A 26,106-nucleotide genomic window follows, 5' to 3' on the forward strand; every position below is an offset into this window, starting at 1 on the left:
TCTAGTTACAAGTATAACTGTCTGAAGATGTTCAACTTCACTAAATATTAAGACAGTGAAATATCGCTCTTTAACCGCATATCTTTGCAGCCAATTTTCATTTTTGCACTTTCGTCTTTCCCTCCCCTTCTTCCAAGAGCAGCAACATTTTTATTTTTCCATTGACAGCTGTATGAGGTCTAGTATTTTGCTTGATGAGTTATAGTTTTGCAAGATATCGTTAATTTTACCATATAATATTGTGAAACGTGGAAAAAAATCAAAGTGGGATGAAATGGTGCAAAAACAAAAAATACAATTCTGCCATTTTTTTTTTTTAGTTTTATGGTGTTTACTATATGGTAAATATGACCTGGTAGTGTGATTTTCCAGGTGAGAATTCATCAGACAACCCAAGGTATTGAAATGTTTTAGCATGTTCTCCACGATGGCCTTACATTTTTGATCTTTGTTATTTCCCTAGAAATTTCTTCACGTGTTACGGACTGACCTGGTTGGAGTAGTGATATTGCGACCACTTGGGGCAGCACCGGGCAGATAGCGTAGTCTGGAAAAGCCAAGGAGTCGATACACAGGAACAGCAATGTAGTTTGAAGGAATAAGCAGGAATTATAGTCAAGGAAAGCAGGGGTCGTTTACCAGTAGCAGCAGTGTCGTTTGAAGTAATAAGCAGGAATTGTAGTCAAGGAATCCAGGGGTCATTTACCAGGAGCCGCAGTGTCGTTTGGAGTAATAGCAGGTGGAAGGAAGCAGGTAGCTCAATAATCACACAAGGAACTGAGAGCAAGGCCAGGTTTAAATAGGGTGTGCAATCAGAATGAGCCAATCAGGAACTCAGGGTGGTAACCAACAGTCTACTGTTCCTGAACCTATGCAAATCGAGGTAATCTGTAAACCGCTCTCTGCAGTAGAGAAGGAGAGGCATCATACAGAGAATCTATGTCTTTATTGTGGGTGTACTGGACATTTTGCATCAACTGTCCTAATCATAGCCTTCACAAATCCCAGGGCTGAAAGCGATTTAGACCTTTTTGAACAGCCAGACCCAGTTCTGCTCACCATCTTGTCCATAATGCAAGATAAAGGCAAAGAGCATTCACCATCATCTCATTTTGTCATTCGCATACAGGTCATAATTGGGAGCCAAGAAATACAATGCTCTGCCATGTTAGATTCTGGAGCGGGAGGGAATTTCATGGACGTACAATTCACACTTGGCAATAACATTGCAAGTAGGACTAAATCCATGCCCATTGACAATTTTGGAAACTAGATCCCTCAGGAAACTTATCTAGATCTGTTGTGAGCACCTTGAACCCCCCAGCTGCTTCACAGAAGTTTATAACATTGAGCCGTGAAAATAAAAATCACATTTTTGTCCACAAAAATATTATTTAGCCCCAATTTTTTATTTTCACAAGTACAGCAGGAGAAAATTGACCCCAAAATTTGTTGTGCAAATTTCTCCTGGGTACGCCGATACCCTATATGTGGTCAAAAACTACTTTTGAGGCACAGTGCAAAGCTCAGAAGGGAAGACACCCCATATTGAAGTTCACATTTTGCTGGGCTGGTTTGAGGGTGCATGTCACATTGGCAGAGCCCCTGAGGTGCCAGAACAGCAGAATCCCCATAAGAGACCCCGTTTTGCAAACTGCACCTCTCAATGAATTCTAGGGGTGCAGTGATCATATTGACACCACAGGTGGGTCACAGAATGTTATACCATTGGGAAATGAAGAAAAAAATAATTACATTTTTACCACCAAAATTTTGTTTTAGCCCCAGATTTTACATTTTCACACTGGGAAATGGGTAAAAATGGCATGAAAATGTGTCCCTCAGTTTCTGCTGAATGTAGAAATATCCCATATGTTGCTGTAAAGTACTGCTTAGCCAAATGGCGAGACCCAGGAGGGACTGAGTGCTATAGTAGTTATACAGGAGGCACCCTGGAGTGCAGAATTTTCTATAATAGTTTGCACTCTATTCACCTGAGCCCCTAAGTGCTAGAAGAGCAGAATCCCCCTTCAAGTGACCCCATTTTGGAAATTATACCCCTTTGGGAATTTACCTACAGATGTGACTCCATGGATGTTTTCCAGAACGAAGCAGCAATCAATTTTGCCAAGTGAAAATTGCAGACCACTGTTGTAGTGACCAGTATGTTGTACCCAGCTCATGCGCCTGTAAATCAGGCGGGCTCTCATGCTACAGAAATGTCAAACATGTGGACACTAACTGCGGTTTAGGCACACTGGGGCACAGAAGGGCATTTGGATTTGGGAGCACAGAATTTGCTGAATTTCTTTTGGGTGTGCGAGGGACATTTTGCTTTTCCAGAGCCTTTGTGCTACCAGTAAAGTGGAAGCCCCTTATATTTCTGTTAACAGATGACAGACCTGAGTGGGGACTTGCTTTTTTTGTGGATTGAGTTGAAACACATTTATCTGGTGCTCTACACTGAGCACTCACATTGGGGTTTCCTTTTAATTCTTCGAGTGATGTAATCCAGATGAAACCCCCAAGGGATCCATTCACTATGATGAGGCAGCAGAGTTAAGGGCCTGTCACAATAAGCGATATCTCTAGCAATATCGCTATAACTTGTAACGATATAGCGATATTGCTAGCGATATCGCTGTGTGATACTTACTTACGACCCGCAGGTTATCGCTGATCGCGCTAGAACAGGCTGGACCGTTTCTCATCATCAGCTTCCTGCGGCGCTTCCTGTGGAGAGACGAGCGACAAGCGTGGAGCTGGGCAGGAGGACGCAGGATCGCCTCGTCTGACAGGTAAGTAGCGACCCCCGACCCCTGCGATGTCGCTGGTGAGATCTGCCTGTGTGGCAGCTCACTAGCGATCACTTAGTGTTGCACCAGCGATCCTGACAGCATCATATCGCTGGTCGGGATCGCTGGTGCATCGCTAAGTGTGGCAGTGCCTTTACTCTGGACTCCATCAGACATCCCCCAGCTGTCTGCTTTACCTTGGGATTTCTTCTTAATTAAGCCAGACATAAATTGCATAGGCCCAGAATCTTAAACTGTTGTCTGAAGTATAGACTCTTCTTGTAGGACGAATAGTTACCTCTAAAATTATCTCCTACAGTTTATTTTCTGTTATCTTTTCAAAACAGTAATGCATGGCCACTGAACAATGATGTTTGCTGATATGTTAATTACATGCATTGTCAATGATAGTTTGTTGGCTTTCCCAGAGGATGAAAAACTATGCAAATAGATTACATAATCAAACAATATTGGTTGGCCTCATTCACATCTCTCTCTGATCTATGGATGCTGGTTGAAGGTTGAGTCGTGAATTATATAGAGACTTTTTCTTCTGGTCCATGTGACTATTGGAGATCAGCTTAGGGGACGACAGCCCCGGCTGGAAGAACACAGGACTGCTTCACTGACATCACTGAAACCCCAGAGACGTCTTAAAGAATCCAGATTGAGACAATAGGGTCACGTGGCCACATACCTCACTGCTTTCAGTTAGCTTCCTAATCTTGTCGTTACCTCCTCACTGTGGGGGCCCGCCAAAAGCGAGGAGCCACTGGTGGGTGCATGCATGGCTGCAGCCCACAGCTGTCTGCTTTACCTGTACTTGTTATAAAAAATAGAGGAGGACCCCACGTCTTTTTTATTTTTTTTAACATACTGCGTTGTCCAATCATAGCCATGCCAATACTTGATGGGTCCGGAGGTGCCCACACTGGAAAAGCTTGTTAAACAGCCTTTAAACAAGCTTTATTCAGGCTGCTGAAACTGAACAGTAACATGAACTTCTGGGAGAAGTCCGTGTTCAGGGTCCATGTACGGACACTAGAACCTTACCGTTCAGGGGCGCCCATCACTTGTTAAGATCTCCCTGAGAATCTGCCTCCAGAGCTTATTTTAAATGAAAGGGGGTGCTACCAGTGTAAATACAATGTCATATAAAAAGAGAAAAGTATTTATTATAGTACAGCAGTAAAAGGTATATGTAAAAGATACCAATATATAGATACACATGTCATTAAACCAAGTATCTGGAAAATTGAAGGACACAGGTAAATAGAGTCCCATGAAACACACTGATAACTAGAAAATCTGACCAGAGAAACCAAGTTATTTGAAAAAATAGACCATATAGTAAAATGTGTATATTCTTTTAAGGGCACCAAGTAAACTCGCTAATCAAAGTTAGATCCTCACCCGTCATGGTCGCGTGTCAAGGGACTGCCAGCCCCTACGTGCGTTTCATGTAGGCTTCTTCGGGGGGCAGTGTAAATACAATAATAGCATACTTTACTGTCACACAGCTGGCGAAGGTTATCTGTTATGATGAGTCACCGAAGGAGGAAAAAACAAAATACTAGCTTAGTCCAGAAAAACCAGAGAGGTTGGCAGCTATCGGATTGCAGACCCCTGAACCTATCCACAACAACTAGCAGTAGCCGTGGGGGGTTCCTACGGTGCCCTAGACCCCTCGATCACAGCCGGAGAACTACATAGCCTAAAGACAGAAAGGGGAAAAACTAAACTGCCCCAGAGCAGACCCCAAAGCAATAGGCAGCCCCCAACATATAATGACGGTGAAGCAAGATGAAAACACTAACACAGATAGAAAGATAGGTTGAGCAAATGATGGGGCCCAAGCTAACTAAATAGGACAGGATAGGAAAGCCGCTGTCTGCCATCCGCAAAAACCCTATCCAAAATGTGCCAACCGACTGATAGGAAAAACAGGCCCTGAAGTCGCTAGGCTTCAAAAGACTATATCAGCACTCAGGTATATTCTGAAGACAGAGCAAAAGATCAACAGATCAGAGACAAGAATGGAATTCAGCTCACCCCCGGCCGGGGATGGCAGAACTCCCAAAAAACAAGGCAAAACAAAAACAAAACTGAAGTGTACAAAGCAGAGCAGAAAAACAGCTTTGAGACGCAGGAATCAGACTGGTCTCCAAGGATCCAGCAGGATCACCAGCAAGGCAGAAGGGCGTCGGCTGCCTTATATCCAGTCCTCAATTCCAGCCACCCAGTCATCATCTAGCTGCCCAGGTGTTTGGTAATCAGCCTCACTACCTTCCTTCACCAGAGGAGGGAGTTCATCAGACCTCAACGGTGAAGGGAAAAATGAACTCACAACAGTTATCATTTTAAAAGAATTGTCTCCAATTTACATAAATAAGAAGACGAGGTGGTCTCTAGATGTATGTTTAATGGGAAGAAAAAAAGGCTTAATACAAATATCCATAGTCAGGAGACCACAGACATTACAGTCCATACTCAGACCATGTATCTCATGGACATCTGAATTTTGTCTAGGAAGTTGAAAAAAGTGATTGCTGTTTCTGTTTACTGGGCAGGGGAGGTTAAGGATAATCCTCTAAATACTAGTGCAAATATGGGGAACTGAATATTTGCATTTAGGAGTGAAGTGGACAGGATTATTAATGTCTTTAAATAGCTGCAGTCAAGAAATGGAGAGGAAGGAGTTAAAATAATCCTGTCAGATAAGATAAGGCTGTTTACCTGCATATATTGGGTTAATCTACAGCTTAATATTTACGTGATGGGCTACTATACTGAAAGTGTGTCTCACAGGATAAAATTAACTTTATTCGTCTTGGAAGACCATGACATTTAGGGCTCATACTCACTTGCGAGACTCACACGATTCTCTTGCGTGAAAACCTGGCACATCCGCCGGCACTTGGACCAGAGTGTGCGGCCACATGTATTTTTATGCCGCCGCACCCTCCGGTCTGAATGCTGGTGGCAGTGCCTGGTTTTCATGCGAGGCTCATATTGTGCTTCATGATAGTACTAGTAGTTTCTTCGGTATAACTTGCATTTGTGAAAAAAACGGAAATTTGGTGAAAGTTTCGCAATTTTCCAGCTTTGAATTTTCATGCCATTAAATCACAAAGATAAGTCACACAAAATAGCTAAAAAGTAACATTTCCCACATGTCTACTTTACATCAGCACAATTTTGTAACTAATTTTTTTTTTGTTAGGAAGTTATAAGGGTTAAAAGTTGACCAGCGATTTACAAAACCATATTTTTTAGGGACATCATATTTGAAGTCACTTTGAGGGATCTTTATGGCATTAAATACACCAAAGTGACAGAAAATCTAAAAACTACACCCCCCAAGGTGCTCAAAACCACATTCAAGAAGTTTATTCAGGTGCTTCACAAGAATTTTTGGAATGTAGAAAAAAAATTAACATTTAACTTTATTTCACAAAAAAATTGACTTCAGATCAAAATTTTTTAATTTTCACAAGGGTTACAGGAGGAAATGGAGCACAAAATTTGTTCTGTAATTTCTCCTGAACATGTTGATACCCCATATGAGGGAGAAAACCACTGTTTGGGTGCACGGCAGAGCTGCGAAGGGAAGGAGAGCGATTTAACTTTTTGAATGCAACATTTGCTGGAACAATTGGCGGATGCCTTGTCGCTTGCAGAGCCGCTGATGTGCATAAACAGTGAAAATCCCCCACAAGTGATCCCTCAGGGAACTGATCTAGATGTGTGGTGAGCACATTGAACCCTCAGGTGCTTCACAGAAGTTTATAACTTTGAGCTGTAAAAATAAAAAAAATCAAATTTTGCCCACAAATGTTTTTAGCTCAATATTGCATTTTCGTAAGGATAACAGGAGAAATTACACCATACAATATGTTGTGCAATTTCTACTGAGTACACCCATACCCCATATGAGGGAGAAAACTACTGTTTGTTGCACAGCAGAGCTCGGAAGGGAAGGAGCATCATTTGCCTTTTTTTGTAAAATTTCCTGGAATTATTAGCGGATGTCTTGTCCCAATTGGAGAGCCTCTGATGTGCCTAAAGAGTGGAAACCCCACACAAGTGACCCCATTTTCGAAATAGCCGTGAAAATAAAAAAAAAAATCACATTTTCCTTAAAAAAATGTTATTTTGGCCTCAAATATTGCATTTTCATACGGGTACCAGGAGAAATTGCACCATACAATTTGTGGTGCAATTTCTCCTGAGTACGCTGATACCCCATATGTGGGGGGATACTACTTTTGCAGCACAGTGCAAAGCTCAGAAGGGAAGAAGCACCATTTCGGAGTTCAGATTTTGCTGGAATGGTTTGAGGGTGCCATGTCAGATTGGCAGAGCCCCTGAGGTGTCAAACAACATAAATCCCCTATATGTGAACTCATTTGACAAACTACACTCCCCAATGAATTCTTCTAGGGGTGCAGTGATCATATTGACACCACATGTGCCTCACAGAATTTTATACCACTTAGCGGTGAAGAAAGAATAAATTACATTTTTACCACTAAAATGTTGTTTTGGCCCCAAGTTTTTAATTTTTCTAAGGGCTAATAGGACATTTTATTAATAACTAAAATAATTTTAATAGGACAATACCCCACACGTAATATTTTTCAGGCATAGTGCAAAGCTCAGAAGGCAAGGAGCGCCAGATTTTACTGTTATGGTTTGCAGGTGCCATAACATGAGCCCCCATGAGGTGCCAGAACAGCGACCCCCCATAAGTCATCCCATTTTACAAACTACACCACTCAATGAATTCATTGACACCATGGGTGTCACAGAATTTTATACCAGTGGGCAGTGAAGAAAAAAAAACTACATTTTTTCCACCAAACGTTGTTTTAGCCACAGATTTTACATTTTCACATAAGTGGGTAAAAATGGTACAAAAATTTGTCCCACAATTTCTACTGAATGTGGGAATATCCCACGTGTTGCTGTACAGTACTACTTAGCCATATGGAGAGACTCGGGAGGAACGGAGCATTATTTGCCTCCTGGAGCGCAGATGTTTCTAGCAGTTTGCAGACTCCATATATAGAGCCCCTAACTGGAAGATCAGAATCCCCCATCAATTGACCCCATTTTGGACTCCATACCTCTTGGGGAATTTATCTACAGGTATAGTGACATTTTAACATCATGGGTATTCTCCAGTAACAAGAATGCTGCCTTGTGAAATTTACAAACTGCTGTTGTAGTGACCAGTACGTTGCAGTCACATTACATTATGCCCAGCCAGTGCTTCTGAAGGCATGCACCCATAAGTTAGGTGGGCTCTCACTGCTTCATAAATGCCAAACATGGACGCAATACAGTATGTGGTTTAGTTGAAAAGTATAATATTACAGGGTATGTACACTAGTTTCCTTACTATTGCGTTGATCCAGGGAGCTAGTCTGATTGCCGTATGTGGAGTCGGGAAGGAATTTTTTTCTCCAATGTGAAGCTTACTGTTTGCCACATGAGATTTTTTTTACCTTCTTCTGGATCAACATGTTAGGGCAAGTTAGGATAGGATATGGGTTGAACTAGATGGACTTAAAGTCTTCCTTCAACCTTAATTACTATGTTACACTGTGGTACTCAGAAGGGAGGGGGCATTTGGATTTGGGAGCGGAAAATTTGCTGAATTTCTTTTGGTGGGTGAGGAGCCATTTAGATTTTCTAGAGCCTTTGTGCTACCAGTAACGTGAAAGCCCCCTATATTTCCGTTAAGAGATGACGGACCTGAGTGAGCGCATGCTTTTTTGTGGATTGAATTGAAGCTTTTATTGGATACATTTTACATAATGTTTGAGATCACATTTTTCCGGCAGTCTACGCTAACCACTTACTTTGGGGTTTCCATCTAAATCTCTGAGTGACGTGATTTAGATGAAACCCCCGAGGGATCCATTCACTATAATGAGGCAGCAGTTACTCTGAAATCCATCTGGTCTCTATACAGTGGTTTCCTTTTCAGAAGTGCACAAAACTACACTCACTGGCCACTTTATTAGGTACACCTGTCCAACTGTGTGTTAAGACTTAATTTCTAATCAGCCAATCACATGGCGGCAACTCAGTGCATTTAGGCATGTAGACATGGTCAAGACAATCTCCTGCAGTTCAAACCGAGCATCAGTATGGGGAAGAAAGGTGATTTGAGTGCCTTTGAACGTGGCATGATTGTTGGTGCCAGAAGGGCTGGTCTCAGTATTTCAGAAACTGCTGATCTACTGGGATTTTCACGCACAACCATCTCTATGGTTTACAGAGAATGGTCCGAAAAAGAAAAAAAATCCAGTGAGCGGCAGTTCTGTGGGCGGAAATGCCTTGTTGATGCCAGAGGTCAGAGGAGAATGGGCAGACTGGTTCGAGCTGATAGAAAGGCAAGTGACTCAAATTGCCACCCGTTACAACCAAGGTAGGCAGAAGAGCATCTCTGAACGCACAGTGCGTCGAACTTTGAGGCAGATGGGCTACAGCAGCAGAAGACCACACTGGGTACCACTCCTCTCAGCTAAGAACAGGAAACTGAGGCTACAATTTGCACAAGCTCATCGAAATTGGACAGTAGAAGATTGGAAAAACGTTGCCTGGTCTGATGAGTCTCGATTTCTGCTGCGACATTCGGATGGTAGGGTCAGAATTTGGCGTAAACAACATGAAAGCATGGATCCATCCTGCCTTGTATCAACGGTTCAGGCTGGTGGTGGTGGCGTCATGGTGTGCGGAATTTTTTCTTGGCACTCTTTGGGCCCCTTGGTACCAATTGAGCATCGTTGCAACGCCACAGCCTACCTGAGTATTGTTGCTGACCATGTCCATCCCTTTATGACCACAATGTACCCAACATCTGATGGCTACTTTCAGCAGGATAATGCGCCATGTCATAAAGCTCGAATCATCTCAGATTGGTTTCTTGAACATGACAATGAGTTCACTGTACTCAAATGGCCTCCTCAGTCACCAGATCTCAATCCAATAGAGCATCTTTGGGATGTGGTGGAACGGGAGATTCGCATCAGGGATGTGCAGCCGACAAATCTGCGCCAACTGTGTGATGCCATCATGTCAATATGGTCCAAAATCTCTGAGGAATGCTTCCAGCACCTTGTTGAATCTCTGCCACGAAGAATTGAGGCAGTTCTGAAGGCAAAAGGGGGTCCAACCCCTTACTAGCATGGTGTACCTAATAAAGTGGCCAGTGAGTGTATGTCCGACAGCACTTTTATGCAATCCTAAAAAGACGGACACCGTCGGATCACAGGTCAGACGGCATCCATAGTGCCTCCATCTGCCTCATTATAGGGAATCTTCCGCCAGAGGTTTTGTCTGAAGCAAATATTTAGGGGGGGTTAGAGTGCTGGGAGCAGTGTGTGACCACTCCTGGCACTAAGTGCCGGGTGTCAACTGTCAGAATCAGCTGACATCCAGAGGTGATCGCCCACGCACCGCCCATGTGCGTGCACGATTGCTGTGTAGTAATACGTCCCTGGTCAGGTAGGCCCAGGGATGTATTATTACAACATATGTCAGAAAGGGGTTAGGCTGGTTTCACATTAGCGTTTTTTAGTGCAGTGCATCGTGCATGTCCATGCGCCCCTGTTTAACATGGCGGGCGCATGGTCTAGCGTTTCCACACGTTCGTATGCGTTTTCGTGCGCATGCAGCTTTATGTAGTGTGCGCCTAGGCGCGCCTGACGCATTTTTGGGTCCATCCAACGGCGTAAAAAAGAAAGCATGCGCATGCTTGCGCACGGAATGTGACAAAAAAACGCATTAGTCTGTGGGAACGCAGGCGTGCGCACACCTGCATTTGAAATCGCATGCGTTTTAAGAGTTAATATGGCTAGAAATGGGTTAAAATGCATGCACCTAAAAAACGCAAACGCATGCAAAACGCAAGATGCATTTTTGCATGCGTTTCTGCACGAAGCGCAGCGCTAAAAAACGCTAATGTGAAAGTAGCCTTAAAGGTATAAAAAATTCAGAAATGGTTCTTCTTGGAATGATTTTTACAGGATAAAAACATGGCATTTTAAGAGATTGTAGACTTCTATTTCTAGTGTATATGAAGACCATACATTAAAAGTATAATTAACAAATGTTTTTAAATATTGTTATTGCATTGCATCTAGTGTATATGAAGACCATACGTTAAAAGTATAATTAACAAATGTTTTTAAATATTGTTATTGCATTCTTAACAACCAATCTCAAGTAAATGTTTCTGAAGTTTGTATAGTAACATTGGCAGCATTAGAAATTATTAATTGTGTATGATTGCTACTAATTGTTGGGAATTTTTTAAATCCTCACAGGGTGAACTAAATGGACACAAAGGCCTTGTCCCCTCTAATTTTCTGGAAGAAGTGCCTGATGATGTAGAAGTTTACCTTTCTGATGCACCAACTCGATACCCTCCAGACACCCCAATGCGAACAAAAGTTAAGAGGGTAAGATGTTATTGCTTTGAGTTTGTCAAGGCTAGACATAAATTACAATCTTTATGGTCATGTCGATATAATGCAATCTTAACCCCTCAATGACCGAGCTAAATCTGACCTCAAAGACCAGGCCAAATTTTAGAAATCTGACCAGTGTCACTTTATGTGGTAAAAACTCTGGAACGCTTCAATGGATCGCAGTGATTCTGAGCGTTTTTTTTGTGACATATTGTATTTCATGAGGTGTTAAAATTTATTCGATATGACTTGCATTTATTTGTAAAATTATTGCAATATTGGCATCATTTTGTTACTACTTTACATTAGCATAATTTTTCAAACATCATTTTATTTTGATAGGATGGTTGGGGGATTAAAAGTTTAGTAGCAATTTCTCATTTTTTCAACTAATTTACAAAAGCTGTTTCTTTAGGGACCAGTTCAGATTTCAATGGACTTCGAGGGACCTATATATTGGAAAATCTCCAAAAGTGATACAATTTTAAAAACTGCACTCCCTGACATTCCTTAGGGGGATCTAGATTCCAAAATCGGGTCACTTGTGGTGGGTTTCCACTGTTTAGACACATCAGGGGCTCTCCAAACACGACATGGCATCTGATCTCAATTCCAGCCAATTTTGCATTGAAAAAGTCAAACTCTGCTCCTTCCCTTTCGAGCTCTGCCATGCGCTCAAGCAGTGGTTTACCCCCACAAATAGGGTATCAGCATACTCAGGACAAATTGCACAACACTTGGGGTCTACTTTCTCCTTTTACCCTTGGGAAAATAAAAAAATTAAGGGAGAAAAGATCATTTTTGAGAAAACATGTTTTTTTATTTTCACGGCTCTACGTTATAAACTTCTGTGAAGCACTTGGGGGTTCAAAGTGCTCACCACACACCTAGATATGTTCCTTGGGGGTCGTTTCCAAAATGGTGTCACTTTTGGAGGGTTTCCACAGTTTAGGCACATCAGGGGCTCTCCAAATGCGACGTGGCGTCCGATCTCAATTCCAGCCAATTTTGGATTGAAAAAGTCAAACGGCGCTCCTTCCTTTCTGAGGTCTGCCATGTACCCAAACAGTGGTTTACCTACATATATGGGGTAGCAGCATACTCAGAACAAATTGCACAACAACTTTAGTGCTTCAGTTTCTCCTGCTACCCTTGAGAAAGCAAAAAAATTTGGATCTGAAATAAATTTTTTGTGAAAAAAGTTAAATGTTCTTTTTTTTTTAAACATTCCAAAAATTCCTGCAAAGCACTTGAAGGGTTAAAAAACTTCTTGAATGTGGTTTTGAGCACCTTGAGGGGTGCATTTTTTAGAATGGTGTCACTTTAGGGTATCTTCTATCATAGTGACTTCAAATGTGATGTGGTCCCTATACAAAAAATGGTATTGTAAAAATGAGAAATCGCTGGTCAAATTTTAACCCGTATAACTTCGCAACAAAAAACATTTTGCTTCCAAAATTGTGCTGATGTAAAGTAGACATATGTGAAATGTTATTTATTAAGTTTTTTGTGTGACATATCTCTGTGATTTAAGGGCTTAAAAATTCAAAGTTGGAAAATTGCAACATTTTCACCAAATTTCCATTTTTTTCACAAATAAACGCAAGTCATATCAAAGAAATTTTACCACTAACCTGAAGTACAATATGTCCTGGTCATTAACATGCAAACCATCCTCAGGGGTTATTCTCATCTCAGACTCTTCATTTTCCCTGACTTCTGACTCCATAGCACTGTCTCACTACTGAGCATGTACATAAAGTGCAGCAGCTTTATCTCAACTAAAAGCGTAGATCCTTAGATCAGAAACAAAACAGACATTTATATGACATTTCAGAACTTTCCAAAATTCTTGTGAAAACATTTAAATCACATCCTGCACTGAACTACTGAACCAAATTTATTATATATTCTAGGAGTCGGAGTCATTACATTTTATACCGACTCCAACAAAATTTGTGCAGAAATTTTGATTCTTCTTTTTTGGCAAGTCCAGCCTTCTTGAAAATAACTTCCATATATAAGTTGAAGGGAAATGGTGACATGATGCAGCCTTGTCTGACATGTCAATTAGTTTGAACCATACAGTGGTCCATTGGGACATCTGCTTGTTGGTCGATGTAAAGGTTCTTAATGAGACTGATCACATATCCTTCATGGTATTCCGAACTTTATGTGGATCAACACAGTTGAAGACTTTGCTGTAGTCAATGCAAAAATATATCTCCTTGTTATATTCTTTAACCTTTTCCATTAGCCATCTTATGTTAGCAATCACATCTTTTTTTTCCATCTACCTTTTCTGAATCCTGTTTGTTCCTCTGACAGCTCTAAGTCAAAGTAAGGCTGTAACCGTTACTGTAGGATTTTCAGTAGTAATTTGCAGGCATGAGTGCAATAGTTTGATAGCTTCTACAATAGTTTGGGTACCGTTACACTTAGCGATGCACCAGTGATCCCGACAACGATATGGATCGATGGTGCATCGCTAAGTGGTCGCTAGTGAGCTGCCACACAGGCAGATCTCACCAGCGACATAACAGCGGTCGGGGATCGCTACTTACCTGACAGACGTGGCGATCCTGACGTCCTCCCGCCCGCGTCCACGTGTCGCTCGTCGGCGCCACAGGAAGCCCAGCAGGAAGCACCCTACGAGAAATGGTCCAGGACGTTCTCGCGCGATCAACGATAACCAGCGGGGGAGCCGGTCGGAGGTAAGTATCACATGTAGCGATATCGCTAGTAATATCGCTGCTACGTCACTAAACCAGTGACATTACAGCGATATTGCTAGCGATATCGCTATGTGTAACGGGCCCTTAAAACATAATAGTCCTTAACCTCATCAGAGGGTCACATTCCACATAAACATGAAAACAACCATATCCTGAACGGATATCAAGAATGTATGACAAATATTTATATCTAAAAAAATCAATTTATTAGCCAGTATTAAGACAATACATATTATGAGTGCTGAAGAATCAAATCAGAAGCGGTTGGGAAACAAACACAGTCAACCAGATCAAATGATTAAATATAGCGCTAGGTGGTATAAAAATTCATATATACCCCAAATAAAAAAATTCTCATGGTTTTCATTATTGGAGTATTGCAAAGAATTGGAAACAGATAAAAGGCAGCTAAGTCGTTACAATATACTCATAGTTAAATAACAAAACTCCTGACCGCTGCCAATAGTAGTGTCTATGTGCAGCCAAAATAATGGCGCCTGACTACTGCTTACAATAAAGTGTCTGTGTGCAAACCATAAACCAACCCATTTTACTTTTAGTATATGAGTAGGTAATGAACCGAGAAATAATCTCCCACCATAAATATGCAAAGCGTATAAAGTTACCTGTGCTGCTGTGTCAGGACCCACACCGCGTCCCCTTTCTACATTAGGTAGCATCTTTCTTCTTTGGAATAGGAAAAATATGGTTCTTGTCCAGTCCTCGGGCCATTAGCCAGTTGTTTATATCTGTTGACAAGGGTGTGTGATGACATCAACTCCTGATTCAGAAGTCTTTATTAGCTCTTTTGGAATATTGTTACATTCTGATGTTTTCTTGTTTAACAGAAGCTTTATCGCAGCAACGACTTAAGTCTTTCAGGATGTTCAGGTCTCTGTCATTTCCAGTCTGTTTTTTCCTGTATCACTGAGTTGCTCTTGTAGAAGTCCTCCTTTTACGATTTTCATCTTTCCTTGATCTGTTCTTGCTCAGTTAGTTTGTTCCCATTGGCATCTTTCAACATGCCCCCTTCTTGTTTGAAACTTTTGTGGTATCGCTTTGATCTTTGATCTATCTCTGCGCATATCTTTTGATAAAAGTTCTTTGTCTGCTCAAATGGCTCTCTTTAGTCTTTCACTGATGTTGTCTGCGTCATTCTGGTTACATTTTGCTATTCGTCTCTGTTTCTGATTTTGGAAGAAAGTGTTCATTATGGACAGTTGATTGGTTGTACAAAAGTCAATTTATCTTCCTCTAGCCTTGTTTCGTGGCCCACATTGACATTCAAGTCTCCCATGATGAATATATCCTGTTGGCATCTTGTCTTGAACTTGATCTTAATTAGAATAGTTCAATGTCCTCCTCCTTGGCATTTGTTGTGAGTAAACTTGTATAACTGTGACATAGATTTGCCCATCGAGATGACTCTTATCACTGACTGCATTATACTTCAGAACAGTCTCGGCCAATCTTTGGTTAAAAATAAAAGCAACACCATTTCTTCGGTTATTGCTGCCAAAATAGTAGACCCAATATTCGATTTGACTTGAAATGTCCAAATTGAGTCTTTCTAAATTTGCTAATTTCGTGTAAGTAGAATCTTGTTCTGTTCAATTACTCTTTAACGATTTTGAGTTTTCCTTGGTTTATGATTTGTTCATTCCACGTTCTGATCTCTGCAGCTTTTGATATTCCCTTTCAATCAAGCGATCTCAGCACCAAGATGTCTTTGCTGCTTTGATCCTGGCACATTATGAACATTGATGATACTCAGGACGATCATTGGCTCTCCCTGAGCAGCTTGTTGAGTGCCTTCCGACTTATGGGTGCATCTTCTGGTACTATATTGAATTCCATTAGTTCTACTCTCCATCAAGTTTTCTTGGCATAATATGGAAGTAGATTGCCAGGGCTTTCTTTCCTGCAGTAATGTAGCATCCGTGAAGAAGCTACACTGGATCAGCATAGTATGTTGCCAATACAAATTGCCTTATCGCGCAACATCCTGTGCCTTATGCCTAGTCTGGCAAGCAATTTTTTTCTAATATACTTTAGTTAAAAAGTTCCAATCCTTCACTTCTCTATCTAGCTACTTTTTTTTATATACCTACTATTTGATAACGCTTTGTTTGAGTTCCCAGTGAATGCTGTTATACTCAAACGAGTTAACAGTTGCTGCCACAGCCTCTGCCACCATGCTGAAATTAAGTGTCATCAGTTTCAGGGCCTTGACTAATCGCTGCTCTACTGATCATGTCAGTTGATCTTGCCAATGTGTAATTATTTTTGTCCATGCAGTGACATTGTGCTCACTTGCTGGCTCTGATGAGAAGTGATTAGCCCGCAAGAGAGCGCACTGTTAGTGCGCAAAAGGAGAATACCTGGTGAGTAGAGACCAGCCCAGCTGTCAATTGATGGGAAAGCATTTTCAAGGTGCACTGAGAAGAATACCTTTTTCTCCTTACGGTGCTTAGCTGTTGGATTAATTTTATCTTTTGATAGATCGGACTTTTATGGACGATGCAACCACAAATGTTTATTTTGCTGCAGTAATAAACGGCACTCTGGATCGGCACTCAGCTCCTGGACCGCACTACTTAAATGCCGCTATCAAGAGATTGAAAGTTGTATTTAAGGGGTTAACAGCAGCGGTGGAAGCTTTGGTCTCTCTGCAATTAGTCAGAAGATGGTTGTTTAACACTAACATCATGTGCTGTGAATGGTGTAGCCTCAGCTCGAACTTGCTTCATACAAACACTCCTGACTTCGCTGTACATGTACTGCGGATATTGGGAAGGATAATAAAAATGTATATTCGCGCTTAGACCTCAAGTCCTAGTGGAATATGGTGTTCCTTATGGGAATCCTACTAGCAGCAAAAAAAAAAAAGAGTTAGAGCAATAAAATCAAGATGAGAAACAGTATGGGCTGTAATGTAGAGAAACCCACAAATATATCACAATAACAAGCTCAATAGCGCTTATTCCACAGGTTAATGAGGTTAATAGCAATCAGGCATTTTTAGTTAAATGTTAATTCCAGTTGATGTCCATGTAACATATGTAAACATAGAGAGACCACCTGTAAATTGTACTTGTGCCTGCTGAAATATACACTGCTTTACTTGGCAGTAAAGTGGTGAACAATACTTATATCCAAGGTAGTAAAGTCAATGAAAGTGCACGAGGGTATTAATAACTGTCGTCCGGTTTGCAGATGTCCAGGCAAAAAATGTCCCAGCGATGATTTATGTAAAATCATGGTCTTGGTGTTATAGTATGAACGTTGCAGTCTATTTAGAGTGATAAAAAGGGAGTGCTGTCCCGGCTGGTAACAGCAGCTCCAGGCTCCGCGGTACACGATACGCCGGTCACACTGTTAAGGTATAATCTGCTTCTGGTCGATGCAGGACCTGTGTGATGTCAATGGCATGTGACTGAAGCTGCTACAGAGCATGCAGAGGACCAAACTTCCTACGCGTTTCAGAGACAGCGGTCTCCTTCAGGGAAGGGTTTAAAGAAATCTTTTCACCTATATCTGATATAGCAGTAACATAAATACAAGGTTTTTAATTTTGCAAAGTCCCTTTGACCTATCACACATCGTTAAAAGCAATTGTATCTCGACTCTAAGCTGTGGGACAGTTGCCGAGAATGCGTAGCCTGATCTCCTGGGCAGAAAGTTGTTATTAAACACTGTCTGCTTAGCATGCTAATGCTGTATCTATTAAGGCCCCGTCACACACAGCAAGATCGCTGAATTTGTGAAGCCACAGCGATCTCGCCAGCGAAATCGCTGTGTCACATGTATCAGCGACCGGCCCCCCTGCTGGGTATCGCTGATCGCGCTAGAACGTCCTGGGCCATTTTTTGATCGTTGGTCTCCCGCTGGCCAGCGCGCATCGCTGCGTGTGACAGCGAGAGACCAACGATCAGCGACGCTGGGAGCTAGTTTCCAAGGTAAACAGCGGGTATCTAAGCCGCGCGGCTTAGATACCAGCTTACTCGCTGGTTAGTCTGTCTATGTGACAGCTCACCAGCGATCAGCTATGTCCCAGCGATCCCATCCACGTCGGATTGTTGGTGGGATCACTGGGACATTGCAGCGTGTAACGGGGCCTTTAGACTCGGTACTCAATAAGTCAAGTGTGTCACTAGTGAAACTACTGTAAAGTTTTTGCCTTCTTGATAGCTATATTTGTATAGTCCTGAGCATCAAGAAGTCCCACTATATTAGTGTTAGTGGCAATATGACTGATAATTTGACTCATAATGTCACTACTGGGCAAAGTTTTTTATTTTTTTACTAGAATCGATGCAGCTTCTTTGTGATAATTCTTAGAATTTTCTCAAATGTCTATCCTCACCATACGGCATTGGCAAACCCAATTTATTACTTTGTTAGTAGCACTTAATGAATACAAATATTAAGTACAGATAATAAAAAGACGCTTGCCTTAACAAGTTTAAGTTATTCAGTGATTTCTATAAACCCATCAAGAGACATTATACATAAAACCTAGAATTCTTACACCCCTTATAACAGTAAATACCTACGTATTTGAATGGCTGCCCATAGAATGGATATATGTCCTTATCATTAAGGAGTGATGTACGTTTATAACACTGCATATAATGAAGCAAGCAGCATTTTACTTGTATAAAGGATTCTCTACTTACCACCTAATAAAACTAAAGGCACAGTACGAGACCACAACATTTTGTTAGAAGTGTATCAAAGCTATGGACCATACAGATCCATAATGCAGCCTATTGCTGATGTAAACAATTAAAGTAAATTATGTTTTTTCCCCAAGTTCCACAATCAATGGTTTACATGTTACTGCACACCCGTTTATTTCTTTCAGTTCAACATTTGTCTGCTGTCCTTTACAATACTCAGTTCAATGTATTGTGTTTATGCCTTGCAAGTGACTTCTGCACTAGTTTTTTTTTTCATTTATTTTAATGCCATTCTGTTGATATATCAGAAATCCACGTTTTAACCTTACTTTTTTTTTTACATTACTTTTGTTTGTGTCATCACTGCTTTATTTTCTGTTTTGTCCTGGCTCATCTACTTTGGAACAGAAGAAGAGTGTACATTTCACACCTTAATGAGGCAGTATAGCCTTCACGTAAGTGAACAACTGAAGATACCAGTGGTTTTCATACTGACACACTTCAGAAAATGTTCATACAAATTAAAGAATAATGATGGTAAATCACGTTTTAATATATGAGAGCATTTTGCAACATGAACACAAAGTTTTTATATCTTGAACAGAAATCCAACCGCTGTACAGCTATATGGCTGATGATCAAATAAAATGTGTTCTAACATTTAATGACACAAGAATAGCCGGTCATTTCCTGTGCTTGACAGAACTATGTTTCAAACTGCATGTGCTGTTTTTTTGCCTTCCCTGGTTAGAAATATTCCCTTTTACCTCCTTTCCAAAACAAAATGTTTCTTTTGTACTTAGAAAATAAAAATGAGAATGGAATTTCCACCTGCTAAAAACGTAACCTTCTATGTTCTGTCAAGGTACATAAAAACTTATGTTGAACTTGTGAATGTTATAAACCTCTCATATATGATAGCTACAAAGTCTTTTAATATGAGACATGAGGTGTATGTTTCAAAGACATTATAGAAAAATGTTAAAAACAAAAATATTAATCAGTATGCCTTCCATGAAGACTTAAAAGACTATGGTACTATCTAAAATTGAAGCATTATGGATTATGTTAGACTGAAACATACCGCTCAGTTATAGAGTTCATTACTCCCACAAAAACCATGGTATCTTCAGGTGTGTAAACATGGGATGTTTGACTTTTTCCTAAGTTTTAGACGACCTTGATTTCGAATCAGAATCAGACTGGAGCCTGCATAACCAAACACACAAGCAGCCTAAAACTAGGAACCCGTTCTCAACTAATGCATCTTTGTGCCACCAAGTCACGTTGGTTTGTAGAACAGCACACAAGGAAATAGTAACCGTCATTTTCATTTAATAAATCAATAGTACACATAAAAATAAGCAACTTTGTAAAACATTTTATCAGAGAAATCTGCTTGTCTTTCCTCCTGGACAGATCATTCATTTACAAAATCCTTAACTCACAGGGTAAAATCTGTGCTCAGTGAAGATAGATTTTTCCATTACTGAAATAGATGACAGTTGTTTTTTATAAGATGTAGAAGGAAGGAGCTTGGCTTCTAGCTCCTCCCTCCTGTCCCCTCTACACAGAATCTTGTCAGTAGCAATTATCATCACCTATCTCACTAATTGAACACTCTATCTTCACTAAATACAGATTTTACTCTTAAATTGAGAATTCTGAAAATGACTGATCAGTCCAGGAGGAGAAAGAAGCATATTCTTTGATAAGACACAGTGCACAGCATAAATGAGTACACCTCAATTGATTTATTAGAAAACCTTTTAGAAACAACATTTTCTACGGGGGAAAAAAAATACTCCTACAAATGTGGGCCATTGACTACAAACAAAATTTGTTATTCTGCACACTCCAAAAAAAAAGTAAATTCATTCAAGGTCATGCTGCTAAAATAATTACACCCTAATGAAAGTCTTAGGAGCAGAGCTAAGGTTTAGACTACACAATTCTAATTAACCAGAATTCCAACACAAATAAGCTTAATTATTCATTAAACAGGTGTCCAGCAGACAGTTGACAATTAAAGGGCGTTACCTAACAAAGAAAACCCCTTTCCATTTCATGCTGTCAGCAATGGCATCACATGGAATAGAAATGTAACGACTAAGAAAATTATTTCTTTACACAAGAAAGGTGAACACTACAAGACCAGAAAAGCGTTACTTATCAGTCAGAATACTGAGGCAAAAGTTATGCAAATATGAATACAGATGGAACTGCAGGCATCTCAAGAGACATCCAGGTCAATCATGGAAATTAACACCTAAACAACAGTGTCTCCTGTTGAGACGGGGTGAAGTAAATTGACATGGAAGTTCACTGTTAGCTAACGAGGAAAGCCAAACTGGAGTAATTTTCTTGACTCAATGCAGTGTACACTACAGAGGAATGTCATGAATGATTGTCATACACGCAGGAAGACTCTCCTAAAGACTGCACAAAAAGCCTGCCTACAATTTGCCAGGGCCTGTGACCTATACTCTGGCACAATGGGACAAAGATAAATTAGTTTGGAACTGAAGGTTTCAAAACTGCAGTGCTGCAAAGGTGAGGAGTACAAAACGCATGGTGTTCTTATGAGTGCTGCTGGTGTCAGGGAGCTTCATTTCATGAATTCACACATGTACTGCTCTGTATTGAAAAAGATGATACCATCACTCCATGCCCTTGGTAGATGTGCACTTTTCCAACATGAGAATGATCCAAAACACACATTTAAGGCCACTGTTTAGTCTTGTCAAAATTTTGGAAATTGTCCTTGTGTTCAGTGAGATATAGATAAAAATCTCATTTTCAAAAGGAGAGTACTCATTTATGCTAAGCATTTTATATTATAAAGTTACATACTTTCATGTGTACTATTGATTTATGAAATAATTTATTCTTTAAGTAATGCCTTTAAGGGATTCTGCCACAGGATCAACCTTCCTAAGCTATCTTTATGGGCATGCAGGTCATAGAAAGTTGAATACAATGCTAATTTTATATATGCAATACAATACCTTACAAGCTCATTTGCATGTAAGAAAAATGTAAATGTGGAACAAGAAATCAAATTGCAAATACCTACGTGTTAGGTTTCTGCTTCTGCTCTGCAGGTATCCAGAGCCTTACATTCTGTGGTCTCTTGCTGCTTATCTACCGCAGAGGAGATTGCCTTGCAGCAAATCTCTCCAGGGGCTAAGTCCCTCTGTCCTCCTACTGAGCATGCTCATGAGACGATTTCCCATTGGAGATCGGGAGTCATGTGCTCAGGTCCTGCTCCAGATCTCATTGTTCCATCTCGGAGATCTGGAAGCTTCCGGAAGCTATATAAAAAGCGCGCATGGCCGTTCCGCCATGCGCTAGTATATACTATACTTGCTATGTGTGAACGGTGACTGACATTTGAAACCCCTTCCCTCTGATATTACGCATGTGGATAGGGAATTAGTTATAGTCAGCACCAGTCACTGGCAAGCCATACGCCACAGTGCATACCGCACCGCTACACTAGCGTCCGATAGCGTTATGCCTCACAGCACTGTTGTACAGTGGCAGTAGTTACCGCCGCGCTGCAGTTAGCAGCACTTACCGGCATCCGCGGTAGCAACGCCGCACGCACGGTAGGTCAAGACGGACACAGACCTCTGCCTTGGGCCGTGTCCTGTGACCATATACCGTGTGTGCAAGCCAGCTGAGACCTGTGAAGCTAACAGGCTCGGCGTTTGTTTTATTTATACTAAAGCGCCTCTGTGAGTTTAACAGAGTCTGCTCTGCGCACCTCGGGTGACGTTTAACCTGAGCGCAGTATACCGCCATATAGCGAGTCTGCCATTACTCAGCAGCAGTTGTTACACCTACTGCACGGTGGACCTCGGGTGGCGAACGCACTTCCTATTATTTATATTTAGTGCGTTCCGCCGCCCCTAACACCTATGTACCATTTTATTCAACTTCTTATGGCCTGCATGCCATATAGATGGCGTAGGAGGGTTGATCCTACTGAGAGATTCTCTTTAACGGGAACCTGTCACCAGATTTTCCCCAAATAAAGTACGGCCAGCACCTTTAAGTCCTCGTTTTCAGCACTGTACTGTTGTATGTCCCCAATTACCTATGCATGGTACAATAAAAAACTTTCATTATACTCATAGATGGTGTAGTCCAATCCGATGGGCATCTATAATAAAAGGTATTTCTTGTGCCTTGCATAGGGGACATATGTACAGCATACTAGATCTCTGTAAAAGAAAGCTTAAAGGTGCTGTTCATACTTTATATGGGGAAAACCTTGTGACAGGTTCCCTTAAAGTAATGTTGTATCCACATTTATTCAAGCACAAGAGAATAACCCTCCAGTTTGTGTTAAAGATGCAACGTTTTTGGGACAAAAAAAAACTTAATCAGGCACGTAGTAGGTGGATAAAGCTTAAAACAATTTTTCATGATGTATTCACTCCAGCATATAATATACTGAAGCCTTCACTGATGCACCACAGAGGCACCTACCCATTACAGACCTGAGGAAAGGCTTGTATCCATAACATTGTTTCTTTAACAAAAACTGCAGTGTGGTTCTCTGGCTGTGGAATTGAATAAAACTTCACTTGTGTCTGCAGGTGTGTTGTTCTACAAACCAATTTGACATGTTGAGCTTTTGGTCAAGAAGTGGCCAGCATCCTCTGAACATACATCCAGATATTCATATCACAGCTTAGCGTAGTGCTGCCTGATAGGTGTGAGCAATTAAAGGGAATGCATCACTTAATATTTTTTTACTAATATAAACCTAGTAACTTTTATTTTTCTAATTTGTTAATATTTTCCATCTTGCTTGAGGTGCTATTAACAGCATACAGAGATTTCTTTACAGCGGCTACATAAACCATAGGAAAAAGTCTGAACATGTTCACTGACTTCTATTAGAATGTACTAGGCATGCTCTGTCTTGTGCAGAGAACTCTCTGCAGGAAGTGAGCTGGGACCAAAATGAATTGTGAATTGCGTGATACTGTTATGTACATCTAGATGTTACCTTCATGTAATGCTGCCTGTGATAACAATGCAGTGACATCCCTACAGAACACGAAGTGTTAGGCAATGATTAGACAAGGAAATAAAAATAAATACAACATTTCGCATTTTTATAATATAGTGATGAGGAATAAAATCAAAATAATATCAAAGTTCTTGAAAACAAAAAGTCTAACAAAACTTGATTTAAACACTTGGACTGTTTAAAGGGAATGTGTGATCAAAAAAAGAACAAGACTTGATAAGGAAATTGTCATTGGTTATGAAGAAAGGGCTCTAGTCTTATTGTGATTCTAATTAAGGCTCAAGTAAAGTTAGCTGTGTGACAACCCTTTTGATTACTTAATGGACTACTGAATTAAAAACTGTCTTTTTGTCAAAGGAATGCAAGTGCAGGTTCTACACGGGATCTGCATCTCAGCACTTCATCACCTTAAGGTACACATGCCCAACACATGTAGTTCTTTAACCTGTGTAAAACCTTAGGAATCAACATTAACCACTGCTAGACCAAAGGTAGGGAGCATCAGCATAATGTGATACTGTTTGCATAACTGAATAACTTTTGGACATTTATTTTACAGGCTCCATCCGAGAATACAGGTACACCAAGGAGAGCACCTTCACCAACAGTTCATCTTCATTCTGTGTCACCACCATCCTCCATGGGTTCAGGTAGCCCAATGAGAAGCAGAGATCGCACATCAAAGAAGAAAAAAGGTCTGCTATCCAAAGGAAAAAAGTTATTAAAAAAGCTTGGGGCTGTGAAATAAGTTACCTCTGACAAACATTCAACTTCATCAGAATTTTACATGTAAGGTATATTAAGGCCTTGACATTTAAAGGGCATACAGTCTTAAAAAAAACTAACAAAGCAACTTTACCAGATTACAAAAACACTTCAGAGATGGCTGTATATGTGGGTAAAGAGCTCACAAATTAAAAATCTGGCCCAATATTCAAGCTAATTATTTACAGCCTTGATGTTTTTGCCTTACTTGATGCACAATGATTTGTAATGTTCAATAGATGTACAGAATATTTGTAGTTTTTGTGTGCATCTTGTTGTATTCTAATTGTACCATTGTGATTACAAAACAAATCAAACAGGAAATTCAGAATACTAGATATTCCAGTAAATGTATGTCAGCCCCCTTTTCTGCTGTTATACACAACCTGCAACAAGATCATTAACAGCTAAGTAAATTTCTCAAGGTCAGTCAAATCAGCCAGATATATACTACACTTAGTAAGTTCAGATTGGCATCCTCAAATGTACCATTACTGCAAAAATCCATGTTACTATTTTGTAAGTACAGTCCATTTGTAGGTTCTTTGTACTATTTATACATGATTTTCAGACTGCCTTTCTTTTGTAAAATGAAGGTTTACAATTAAACACTCCCCTCATTGTGTCTTCAAAATGTATATAAACTGTAAAATAATGTGCTAGAATGAAATTCAAGACTTATTGGCCGAAAAGTGGTTAAAGTGTTGTGTGGGTGTGTGCATGTGTACATTTGATGTGTAAATTATTTTATATAAATAAATTTGATATTTTGTACACTGTGTATGATTACTTGTCTATGAAATTGCTGGAAGCTACATTTCTTGACATCGTTTTGCTGCTGTTGGGTAACGGACTATTATACACTGCAGTATAAAAGGACTTGCTCTGTGTTATGCATTTGGTGTCTGCATGAACCAAATGTAATATTGATTAGTGATGAGCGACCCTGTGGATGTTCGGGCGCACTTTTTAAAAAGTCTGGTTCGGGATCCGAACTTGACTCGACCCCGGACCCCATTCAAGTCAATAGGGACCCCGAACTTCAGTGCTCTTAAAATAGCTAGAGTTAGGACTAAGTTGGGCTGGAAAAGGAAGCTAAATGGGACATAAGAGCAGGATAATAGCCCTGCAAACAAATTTGGATTGGTAAATGACTTAAAGGTGTTCTATCACAATAGCAATCATGGCAAAATGGGAAGTAAATGAATAACATAAAAATATTCATAGTGCCCTAACAAACTGAGGCTTGCTACTGCCAGTACAGTTAAAAATTTCACACACAGAGCATGGGACAGAGTACCCCCACAGACGCGGCTTACAAATTTCACCAACAGAGAACGTTTCCACATTTATCCCACAGAAGCTGATAACAAATTTCAATCACAGAGCAGGTTTTCACATTTCCGAGAAAGCGGATTAAAAATTTCACACCCAGACAATGGGGCACAGTAGCCTCAGAGGCAGGGTTGCAGAGCACACACAGCAGCTTAAAGGCACAGTACTCCCTCAGATATGGGTAAAGAATACACACATCAGCTTTTAGCAAAGTACTCCCACAGATATAGGTTAAGGCAGGGGTGCGCAATTAATTTTGCCATG

General features: G+C 40.6%; 1 protein-coding gene across 18 annotated transcripts in view; it reads left to right on the plus strand.

Annotated features, from left to right (window-relative positions):
• RIMBP2 (RIMS binding protein 2) overlaps positions 1–25,286 on the plus strand; it is an 813,871-nt gene extending 788,585 nt beyond the window's left edge. For 12 of the 18 annotated variants that reach the window (XM_073557047.1, XM_073557051.1, XM_073557048.1 and 9 more), the window contains 2 exons: positions 11,135–11,269; positions 24,302–25,286. In XM_073557047.1, coding sequence (XP_073413148.1) covers positions 11,135–11,269; positions 24,302–24,490 — 324 coding nt within the window. In that variant the 3' untranslated portion in view covers positions 24,491–25,286. Of the gene's footprint in view, positions 1–11,134; positions 11,270–19,103; positions 19,151–24,099 lie in introns of all 18 variants that reach the window. The other 6 variants (XM_073557052.1, XM_073557055.1, XM_073557056.1 and 3 more) reach the window with 2 other exon arrangements.
• The last annotated feature ends 820 nt before the right edge of the window (positions 25,287–26,106 follow it).

The sequence above is a fragment of the Dendrobates tinctorius genome, unplaced genomic scaffold (genome assembly GCF_039654945.1).
Source record: "Dendrobates tinctorius isolate UK_male_01 unplaced genomic scaffold, ASM3965494v1 ptg000243l, whole genome shotgun sequence".
NCBI lineage: Eukaryota > Metazoa > Chordata > Amphibia > Anura > Dendrobatidae > Dendrobates > Dendrobates tinctorius.